General features: G+C 35.8%; 1 protein-coding gene across 1 annotated transcript; it reads right to left on the bottom strand.

The window, feature by feature from the left end:
* Window positions 1-10,089: 10,089 nt before the first annotated feature.
* Window positions 10,090-12,062, bottom strand: LOC114534789. Its single transcript, XM_028556259.1, has 5 exons — window positions 11,921-12,062; window positions 11,590-11,769; window positions 10,834-11,005; window positions 10,607-10,758; window positions 10,090-10,445 (listed from the first exon to the last, which is right to left on the bottom strand). The coding sequence occupies exons 1-5, from the start codon at window positions 12,060-12,062 to the stop codon at window positions 10,090-10,092; spliced, it is 1,002 nt and encodes a 333-aa protein (XP_028412060.1).
* Window positions 12,063-12,293: the final 231 nt, after the last annotated feature.

Raw genomic sequence — 12,293 nt, forward strand, 5'->3', positions numbered from 1 at the left:
AAAGTGTTTTATAACAATTACAAATGGAACCTTACTCTCTGAGAAAAGTAAACCTATATAGACACAGTTTTCTTTTTTCAAATAGATGTATTCAGTAGTTTTAATACCGTTTTTACAAATAACCCAAAGTGAGAGGGGCGTGACAAAACATATGTTTTGAAACGGCAAATGTACGTTTTGAAACCTCAAACCATCAAACGTATGTTTTGAAACCTCAAATTCCCCAGAGACAATCTAAAAGACAAAACGTCTTTTGTCTTTTGGGTTGTCAATGGTCAAATGCACGTTTTTAATTCGCATGCTGCAAGCTTGAAGGCAGATAGTAATAATTCTCGCCCAGGGAATTTATGTGGCACCGAATAAACTAGATTGATGAAGACATGTTTTATTTAAAGCGCCAATAAAACAAATATATACAACACAAATACAAGCGCCAAGGGAATTGTTGTTCTAATTCCGTTTTTTTCAATTCATTGTCGTACCTGAAGATTTAATACCCAATTAAATTAAAGAGAAGCGTAAATATGATTTCAGACCGCTAAAAATAAAATAAATTATTTTTTATACCTAAGCACAGAGCACAGAATACCTATGAAAAGGAGAAGTCTATACTATTTTTTCGTAAGTGTGATTGGTCATGATTTCTCACTTAGCAAGTGCATTAAATAGAGCCAATCACCCCCCTGCCAATACTAAAAGTGGCCTCATTTTAGACATTGGCAGGGGAATGATTGCCTTTTTGATGCACTTGGTAAGTGACTGACGAATGATTCACTAAGTGAGTCACTGACGAATCACACTTACGAAAAATATAGTATTACTCCTGATAGTATTCTGTGACCTGAGTAACCTAACCCTTTGTCTTGACAGTATGGACAGAGCAATAGCGAGGTCCATCGCCGAGGAAAATCTTTGATTTTTGTATACATGACTGTATCATTCTTATTTAACGTGTAAAAAACAAAGTTTTGGAAGCCGCTTCAGTGCTTGCTTGGCGACTGGCTGGCGAAACAGCTGGCAAAAATGCTGTTGCGCATTGTATAAATAAATAAACTAAATACTGTATCACTACTGGAAAAATATCAGACCTCGGTCTTTATGTATGGACCTCGCTATCGCTCTGTCCATACTTTCAAGACCTCGGTCTAATATTTTTCCAGCACGGACCTCAAATTCGGTTAATAAGTGGTATATAATTTTTGTTGTATGCATTTTAGTATCCATATTTTGCATAGTTGTTATTATTGCTGTTGTGTTATAATATATTTAGCACATACCTGCTCACATTTGTTTCCATTTTTTTATTTCCTTTTGTATTTCTGTGTTTTTCTTTTTTTCGTCTTTGTCTATTTCGCATGTTGCAATTGCAAGTCAGAGAGAAGTTAGTTCAGTCTGCTCATCCTGTGAAGTTTTCAATTGGAGTGCAAATGTGGAAAGAAAGTAATGCTGAATTGATAATTGAATTTGAGTTAAAGACTAAAAAAATTATTTCCAAAAAGATCTTCATGAATCAATTAGTTAATTATGTCTGGGAAGTTCAACATAAAAAAATGTGTGAAAGGGATGCACTATTGCGAAGTCAATGGGAACAGTATAAAAGTGATTTTAACAATGAAAGGAAATCGCATCAGAAGGATTTGTGTTTTAATTTCGGATGATTATGATTTACCAAATTTTCTATTTTCCATCTTTTTGTGAGTGTCAAAGAGTTTATGGCATGGGGAGAAAAAGTTTAATTTCATGTTTCGATGAAACACAAAGGATATAATTGCCTGATTTTTTTGTTTGAATTGGTTAATTTATCATTGTGATGCCTCTACATGTGCTTTACATAAAAACGAAAAAAATTTCATGATTTTTACCACCTTCATATTCAGAAATTCAATCAACATTTGTATGTGCAAACTCAAATTTTCCAATGTTTAAGTATTTATTTTTAATTGGATTGAAATATGGAATTATAATTTTGGCATTTGATATACAGATTCAGATCTTTTGTCATCTTTTTCATTGTTCTTTATGTAAAAAATGGCTTGTTTTAAGGCTGGTTTACAGGACAAGCGTTTTGGGCACGGCACGCCTAAGAATAGGCACTCGTGCCAAAATTTGTACTTCTCTATTTACATGTTTACACCGCAATTTTTTGTAGGCCGCACTTTTTGTAAAAGCACAGTGCTTGTTCCGAAAACTGCACCTCTACTTTCTATTTAAGACGGTATTCGCTGTTAGCGGTCAAGGTACGTCCGCCTATTTTTCATGTAACCCTCAGTAAAGTTTAAAGATGGCAGACAGAAATAGAGTTATATTTATATTTGTTGAAACGCAGAAGAGCATTATGTAAGCCAAAAACGAAGAAAAACCCATTTCGACACTAGAAACGTATGTTAAAAGACGAAAGGAAGTTGTTTTTTCGTGTAACTGTTGCGTTATTTTGTCTTTACCCGCCGCAAATTTGAGACATATAGACACATTGAAGGACAGCCATTTGGTATGACCTAGATACTGTTCTTTTCACCGATGAACATTGGTATCAAAATTTCTGAGTAACCAGGGAAACATTCACATTTATATTAGAAGAAATATCTGGACAAATACCTAGAAGAGATAAGACCATGAGAAAACCTATACCCGCTGACCGTCGACTTGCACTAACACTTTATTACCTGGCTTCAATGGCAGAATACAGGACAATTGCTCATCTATTTGGTGTTTCAACGTCCTTAGTCTGTATTTGCATAAAAGAGGTTTGCAAGGCAATCAACCAAGGGTTGTCAAGAGTGATAAAATTTCCACAGGGAGAAGAACTTGTGCTAGTAATTAATGATTATGAGAAAAAGTGGGGAATATCGATGTGTGCTGGTGCCATTGATGGCACTCGTATTCCAATACTTTCTCCTGAAGAATGTCACTTGGTTTTTGTAAATCGTAAAGGATACCATTGCATTTTAATCCAAGCAGTGGTCGACTCAAATTATTTATTTAGAGATGTGGTGATAGGTTGGCCAGGAGGTTGTCATGATGCAAGAGTATTATCTAATTAATTAATTTACCAAAAGAGCAACAATGACCAGCTGTTTCCTGAGATACCTGCAAAGCAAATACAAGGTGAAAATGTATCACCTTTTATCACTGGTGACCCAGCATATCCATTACAACCCGGGCTTATGAAGCCATATCAAGCAAGTGATAACTCTTCCCATGTGGAGCTTATCTTCAACTATTCTTTCAGTCATGCCAGAATGACTATAGAGAATACATTTGGAAGGTGGAAAGGTAGATTAGCAAGATTTTTAAAATGTGTTGACATGTGTGTTACATCAGTTGTTCCAGTCACAAAGGCTTCTTGTATCCTCCACAATTTATGTGAAATGCAAAACAATAACTTCCTTTCTGATTGGGAAGAGGCAAATTTACCTTTAGATGAGCCTACATGTAGGAACAATGACATTGTGAGTGAGGGCATGATGCTGAGGGCACTCGGACTGCTCTCACATGATTTTTTATGGCGCAACAACCTTAAAAATTCTGCTTGTGTATTGGTTAATGGATTAATAAGACTGTATGAATTGTAATTATTGATTTAATTATAAAAAACTGATTGCATTCAAAGCGAGTATTCAAATAAGCTAATTTGATTTACAGTTATCATATAATTTTGTTATACTTTTAATTAACTAAATAAATAAATAGCATAAATGTTTGGACAACTACTCGACTTGGTATTTGATTATTCTAAACAAGAATACAGCATTTATATTAAAACTCAACTTTAATTCAAAGTTCTTTTTGTGAATAATTGAGAAAATTCAAATATATGTTATCAACTTTTAAGCTAGGTTTGACAAGAAATGAACTTGTTGTAGTATATTTAGTACTCAAGGACTAGGTAACACCACAAATGGGCTTCAACAAAACACAACAAAATAATAACTATAAATTATTATCCTTCAATATGGTATAATAAAGTCACTAGGAAAGATATGTTTTCTTGTTAGTGCAGTCAGTCTCAGTGTCACAAGTGTTGTAACTACTACCAGTTGATGGCATTGACATTGCATTTGCAGAAAAAGGTGTGGCAATTGTCACTGTAGGATAATTGTATGGCATTGGATTGGTAGGATAGGGTGCTTGAGGACTTTGTACCAACACCCTGAACAGAATAATTTCATGTTCCCGATCTTCTCGCCTTCGCTGGTTTTCCAGTGCCATTTCTTTCAAGCGAAATTCATGTTCTTTCTTCATTTCCCCTCCTCCCATTTCTGTAATCTGAATTATTTTACAAATGTATTGAATTTTACAATAACTCTCTATACCAGTAATACATAAGACCAATGGTCAAAAGTGAAAACTATTTATTTATTCATTTACTATTATTCACTTTGGACTCCCCCCCCCCCCCTCCCCTTTTCCCTCAACATACAGCAGGATTGTCATTGAAAATGATGTTTATTTCACCATTGTCATGGGAGGAATAAAATCGTTTGGAATACTCTGAAATTTTGGCTGACCAGCCCTTTTTTTGTTTTACTTTGAAAAGCCATCTTTACTATTTTCGTTGAATTTCTGGAAAACAACATCCAAAGATTTCTCAACATATCTCCTTTTTCTTTTTTTGATACCACTGATTGAGCTACGGCCTTTCCCTGTTTTGGGAGCAGAATCAGGCAACATGGTTGCCCATTTTCTGGCACATCTTCTTCACTTCCAATGGCAATGCTATGTGAAAAAAAAGTTTTAATATTTATTTCCTAAATAACAATAAATTCCATTTAATTTGTCCCTATAAAAAGGGAGGGAAACTTGATAATTTAAAAGTAATGCACAATTTACTTTCATCTAAACCAGCTGTACCTCCACAATTTGAACCTGCTGTGCTGTGAAAATTGGGAACAGCTGTGCCTGTGTTTTCACATTTAGGACAGGAGAATTCATTGTCATCAGCATATACCCTCACACATCCTGATTCCAAGTTTTTAACCCTGTCTGTATTTATTTCTTGTTCGTATTCGCACGTGTTGCATTTCTGCACATGTGTTTCACTTTTGCCATACTTCTTTATTATATCTGCGAATTAAATGATAATATATTACAAATCTGAGAAAAACCACAAAGATGCCAGAAATAAATTAGTTCCCACATAAAGGCGTACAATGATGCTTTTTCACAGAGGGGAAGCATTTTACCCACCTTCAACAGGATCATCTTTTTCCTCTGTAGTTCCTTCATTCACGCTACTTTCTGCCATGGTGTCAATGACGAGCAGCGGTTCTACATTTGGTTTAGTTAATAAAAATGCGTCCAACTTGGAAAAATTTCCATTCTTTCCCTTTGCCAGTTCCCTTTCTTCGCTTTTTGTCTTTCTCTGCCTTGTACTTTTGCCTCAACTTTTTAACTTTATTGACAACATCCCAGGCTGCAAAGCCTTCACAATAGCCATTTTTTATTTATGATTTAATATAAATTGCCCTTGATCGAAGCCTTATCATCAAAATATGCTTAAATGACTAACCAGTATTGCTTCATAAATTTTTGACGTTTGTTTTGACGTCTTGCAGTTTTCCAACTGCAGTTGGGTAACTTCCTCGCTCCAAATATCAATTAAAAAGTTTGTTGCATCGTCCTACCACACTTGTAAGTTGTAGTTTTATTGCCGCTTGCCGCCATGTTGGAATTAAGAGGAGAAATTGTTTTGTGCATGCTCGATGTCGAACGCATTTTTATGCTTCTCCATTTTTTGGCATGGCACCTCTGGGTAGACGTGCCGAGACTACCTCGTGAGAAAGTCTCAGCATGTCTAATTTTTCAGCACCTGTGCCGATTTTTGTCCTGTTTATACGGTAAAACGCTGAGGTGCTGTGCCGAAAATTTTGGGCACAGGTGCCTGTTTTCAAGGGTGCTGTGCCCAAAACGCTTGTCATGTAAACAGGCATTTAATTGTCTTATTGAGCGTGAAGTTTAGTTTAAGTACTGTTTAGTTTAGGTATCAATTTAGTTAAGTAATGTTAGTTAAGCACTGTTTAATTTAGGTGCTCTTTGAGTGCTCTTTGAGTAGAATTTAAGTGCATAAAATTTTAAATTGTGAAAAATTTAATTTGAAATCAAATTTGATTCAACAACTTCTTGATATTTTTTTTGTTTGTATGATGATAATTTGAATGTTTATTGCAAGAATTTCGATGTGAACAGTAAATATGATGCCTATATTGCTGGAGTGTTTTTAAAAAGTGTTAATGAAATGTGGATTATTTAACTCATACTCTCTTCTTAATAATCCTCATTCCACAGCACTTTTAGAAACAGGGATGTATGGCAAGCCAAATGTGACAAAAGTGTATTGAGAATACAAAGCGGTAATCAAGAATATTAACCTACGTATGAGAATTTCAAGCAATATTATATATATGCTCAAGAATATTTCATAGCATGTTCGAATTTGTTACCTATAGTTGAGAATTAAACATTGGTTTGAGAATTATACATCGGGTCGAGATTTTTGACAGTAGAAATGTACAGCAGTTGATTTAAAATCATGAGACACTTCATGTACACTTTATGTTTACGTGCAACATTTCACAAATGTCACACATGTCATACACAAATTTCATACACGTCCTTTTCGACTTGCCATTCATGAATTTACATGATGGCGGGAAGAGATGCAAATCAAATGCAAAGTACTGTTCGTCAATTGTTGTCCAGTCTTGATGTCTTTGCAAAGAAATGATAGAGTTGAAAACAAAGTCAGATGAGTGTTTACTGGTGGCCGAAGTCAGCCAAGATCCAATGATTGTAACGCTTCTGTTCCTGTTGTGACAGCTAGCGAGACTGTGCATCCAAGCACACTTCAACAACCAAGACAATCAAATGTTTCCCAGCTTACTCTGCCAAACAACTACAGAAATTTCATGGCAAGGCACAATTTTTCAGGGCAGCGACCAAGACCTCAATCCTCCCGTCAACCAAGACCACCAAGTAAAATTGACAACAGGCCTTTCATGCGTGATCTGAGTTTGCTTAATGGTCCAGACACAGTACATGCTCCAAGACAAGGATCTCGTTTAGCATTAATGGGAAATGGCCATGTTATCTCAGCATGCAGATTTACCAAGGGAATGACAGCCACAATTTGTAATCACAATTATTCAAGCATTTGAGGGGAAAATTCCTTCAGACATGGACAGAAATTTTAATGTCAATGCACACAACTCTAGTTGCTCCAACTTTGGCTCCAGATCAGCAAGGCATTGATGGTGCCATCCTCCAACCTCTATTTTTATTGTCCAAGCAGGCAATTGTTAATGAACATAAGTAACCCAGCTAAAAAGCCTAAAAGCCAATTCAGGTATTATTTCTGCTGTCAATTTGTTGTTTGATTAGGCTAAAAGAAATCTTTTTAAAAAATGGTTTATATTTTGTCTTTTATTTCACAGGTTTTAAAACAATCATGTAATAATACATAACAAATAAAATGAATAAATAACCTACACAGCCAGAGAACTGTCCCAAAATTGTGTTTTTAAACTAAACAGGATAAAACTGTTGATGAACAGACACCTGATTTTTTTTTAGAACAAGATTTTTTTTTTAGAACAAAGATGATACTGAAGATATCATTGACTGCAATCCTCCATTGTTCCCTCCATCCTTTTCCTATAACTCCAACACCTGAACCGAACTCATCTATTCCTTCAAGCTTACCTAACCAAGCCAGGTTACCAGATAGTAATACAGTTGACCCATTGTGTGTCAACACCTTCCCTATTATAACATCTAGTCCACCTAATACTTCAACATTCATCCATTCCAGTCCAACTAATCAAGCTAGTTTACCTAATGGTGGAATAGTTGACCAAATGTGTGTTAACACTAGCCCTGTCCGTCCAGCAACTCCACCTAATATTTCTAGTCTTGATGCTGTTGTGGTCATTGATCCTCAGGGTGAAAAAGAGGTTGGTAAAGGCAAAGGTGTTGTGCTAGATGTTTTAGCCAATTTTTGGAATGAATGCTTCACCTCATTGACAGTGGGCAGACAGGCCAAAATGCCATTCATTCAGCACGACATGCAGAAGCGTGAGTGGGAATCTTTTGCACGGGTTCTTCTATTCGGCTTTAAAAACTATAACTACTTCCCTATTCAGCTGTCACCATTGTTCATTGCATCATGTTTGTTTGGTGATGAGTGCATAACCACAGAATTTATCCCTCTTGAAGGATTATATTGCAGCTAAAGATCAAGAGACTTTAGAGAAGTGCCTTAGACCTGATTTTGAATATGTTAATGAGGATATTACAGATTTTTTATCATCTTTGAAGTGTTGCAAGATGCCAACTAAAGAAAACATTTGTGAAATAATAAGTGAGTTGGCCCATCAAGAGCTTGTGCAGAAGCCAATGTATATAGTCAATTGTTGTTTTCCAAGTTATTAATCAACTGACAAGTTATTAAACACGTTATAGCACGTGCATTGTCAGCGAGTGCAGACGTGTCTCGTAGAGCTCCTACAATTTAATCAAATTATATACTGAGAAGCTAATTTCTACTATGTAACTTGTACATGTGGCTATATTAAGGTGCACATTTATAATATTTCGTTATTAAAGAATATCAAAATGCCAGTTACAAGACAAACGACATATCAACCTGATGAATTTCAAGCAGACATGAAGGAAGCTATACAAAGTGAGCTGCACCAATTTTTCAAATAAACTGACTTTAAGACGATTCTATCTGAAGCAGTAAATACTCTCATCGAACAGTCCGTCCAACAAGCTACATTTCCTCTTCTAAAGCGAATTGAAGCGCTGGAGACAGAGTTAACAAATGTCACGATAAAAGCGAATGAAAATGAGCAATACTCAAGAAAATATAACCTACGAATTATAGGGTTGGACGAAACCGATGGTGAAGATTGCGTTAAAGAGGTAGTTCAGTTTGTTGAGGGAAAGCTGCATCTAAACATCGTTAAAGGGCATTGGCAACCAAAATTTTTATTCGCGATTTTTTAAGTGTTCCACCATCTAATTATAGATATTATATTAATTTGATCTAAAAATATTTCGTTCATGAGTTATTTTCACCACAATTCAGCTAAAATTTGGACCTCGTCCGCCATATTGGATCAATTTTTGAAAAAATTATATTTGGCGGAAGTGACGTCATTCGATGGGTTCCCTAAACACATCAATATATTTTACTAGCGGTGTTTACTGTGTTTATCGAGATTTGTTGCTTTTAAAAGGGAGTTGTAGTTTTTTTATGATTGTCATGGAACATATTCACGAAAACCAGGTAGAAGTGTTGCCCTACCAATATGAGCCAGAGGCGCTGGGAAAATCTTGTGATTCAAGCGACGATAGCGATGCCGAAAGCGGTAGTGATTCATCTTCCTCTGACGAGGATTTCGATCGCGAGTTCGAAAGAGCGAATGCTTGGCGCCTTGAAGATCTTAGTTGGTGTAAGTGTGGACATTGTGCATTATCAACAAAGGCTGTGGAATGTTTTTGCTGCTATGAAAAAGCACTAGAGTACGACGAATACGAAGTACTTCAATCAAACGGAGGTAGAAGTAGTCAATCAAATGGAGGTAGAAGGCGAAAAATGTCTGACAACACATCCAGACTTTCGAGACAACATGTTATCAGAAAGCGTTCTAAAGATTGATGTTTGTCAATATCTCGAAGAAAATTGGCCACTCTATGACAATGATTTAGAAAAAATGCATAGACTTTATAGATTAGTGGCATATTGTCGATGTTCTCGGTGGGTTTTTCAGATTTTGGGAAAAAAGAACCGGAGACCATTTCCTGCTTGTGTGTATGCAAAAATAAGAGAACGTTTTGCATCGTCTGATGGCCTTTATACACATTTTAAATACGCCAAAACGTCAAAAAGGTAATACTTAATTTATTATAGAACTTTCATCCTTTGTTTAGTATGCTTTTAGATTTCATACAATGTAATTAACTGGTAAATATATAATATCTAACTAAATATAACATTCAATATCTCAAATCAAAGTTGAAAATCAATCTGGTTTATCAATACCACTCCATGAGATATAGCCAGGATTACCCTAAGGAATGATCAACCTAGTCAGCATCACGATTTTTACATTTTGATGCCATACATTTGCATCTGTTGTCGCAGAGAATGTCTGTTGCTTTACAGTTGCACTTTTTTGTTGCACACTTTCCTTTGCAAGAACATGGCTTTGTTGATAACCTTTGTTCTGCTTGACTTGTAGGTAGGGCTGGCGTACTGAATCGTGACTTTCTGCTGGTTATCACCTCTTCCTTGGAAGGTCTCTCTTTTCCTACCAAATACTTTTCAACAAGTGTTGCCGGTTCAGTTGGAAGCACTTTGTTTGCATGGTCTTTTGCCTTTTTGATAGTTGGATATTGTTTTCTCAATTGAATAGTTTCCTTGAGTATCAATTGTACATATCCTATATAATTAAAATATTATTGAATTATGTTATTATTGAAGTATATTTACAGCAGCAGTAGGTATACTTGAAATACTGTTTGTCTCCAACTCTTATTGACTATTGACCTTACCCACTTGAAATATAGTCAGGTTTATACAGAAGCAAAATTAAGTACTTACCATATGTTGGTTTTTCTTTCAATGGTTTGGCAACAGCCTTTTCCCCTTTAAATGCCTTTGGGTAAGCAATTGTCCATCTTAATTTCCCCTCAGATGTTGTTGCTTGCTTTCTATTACTGTTCTCATTGAAGTGCAAGTTTGAACAATACAACCTGAATAATATGAAAATGGAATGTGTTCAATGGCCTAATTTCAAACAATGTCAACTGTCAAGCAAAAAAACCAACCTTGCACTTAATGAGTGATATGAATGATATGTGTTCTTTGAAGCAAGAGTGTTGTCCAAAGCATGTTTTGCTTCCAAGCCAGATGTTTGATGGTATTGGGACAATTTTCTAATAGCTGTGATGAGTCGAGGTTTGGTTAGCATTTCCTCTAGCTTTTTGTAGGCAGCTGATCCTGAAATGGACATATGTTTACTAATACATTAGCAATTGATTTTATTTAATTCTAACAAATGCGTTAAAACTTCTGCAATTTACCTCGCTTTAACCACTGTATTTCAAGTGTGCCATGTAGACATTCTGTAAAAATTTTATGGCCTTCATGTTTGTGAATGTCCACTATATGATTGAGGATGCTAAGCCACTTTTCTTCCCTTTCATCTGCTGTTGCTCCTGAAGCACCAACCCAGTAGATGTGATTGATGATTGACTGTCAAAAAAATGAACAAATATATTTTTGTAAGAGGGACATTAAAATATACTGAACAATCTGTAACATCTGAAGTACGTTCTATACTATACATCATGTATTCCATATATTTTTCTACTAATTATATGTCAGACTTACCCCAATCCATGGCCCAATTGATTTAAACTTCTTTTTTTTGCAATCTTTGTAAGTTTTTTCTTCTTACCTTAAAAATATTAAAACATTTTTCTCATATACTTATCAGTGAGGGTGACATACTGGTATGCAATTGTTCACTGAACTGTCAGTTATGCTGAAATTCAAATAATAGCCATACATAATTTTGTTACCTTTTGCAACGTGCCACACATCATAGGAATGCTCAATTCCATGTTTCTCATTTGCCATGAATGCTGACACTTGGGTATGGCAATCTGTTACCAACTTGGTTACCTGGATGTCTCTGTCCTCTAGGTAGTTTGATTGCCTCTTTAGAGACTTCAGCTCCATGGCATTTGAATTTTTTACTTCTGTTGACATTAAAAAGATCAAAACAACTTTCATTAAATGTTCCAAACTGCCATACAAAATCAAAAACTAAATATTTGCTCACCTTGATTACTTGCGTGTCTAATATTAGATTTCTTCCCATGTCAAGAGTGCTTCCCAACCCAAATAAACCTGTGTGACCAGGACTGTCAACACGCATATCCGACGCGATCACAATGGGTTCGGCTTCTATTTCTTGCAGTCTAGCAGCTTGCTCATCTTGCCAGACTTTGTATACCGCGGGAATGGTGTAATTCTTGAGAATATTTGACATCTCCCTTTGCTTCACATTAGGTATATTCAAGGCATTAAATAGTCGAAGAACTTTTGATGTTTCCATACCTGTCGCTAAAATTCCAGATGCCAACAGCAGATGAAATGCTGGCATTTTGGACAGCGACGGACCAGTTATCCATTCAATATGGTGATTTCTTTCACTTGTACAGAGGCTGCTAATTTCGCTCTATCTCGACAAGTTCTTTTTCATTGTCTATAATTTCGAGTT

The sequence above is a fragment of the Dendronephthya gigantea genome, unplaced genomic scaffold (genome assembly GCF_004324835.1).
Source record: "Dendronephthya gigantea isolate DGI-Jeju-01 unplaced genomic scaffold, DenGig_1.0 000106F, whole genome shotgun sequence".
In the NCBI taxonomy this organism is placed as follows: Eukaryota; Metazoa; Cnidaria; class Anthozoa; order Malacalcyonacea; family Nephtheidae; genus Dendronephthya; species Dendronephthya gigantea.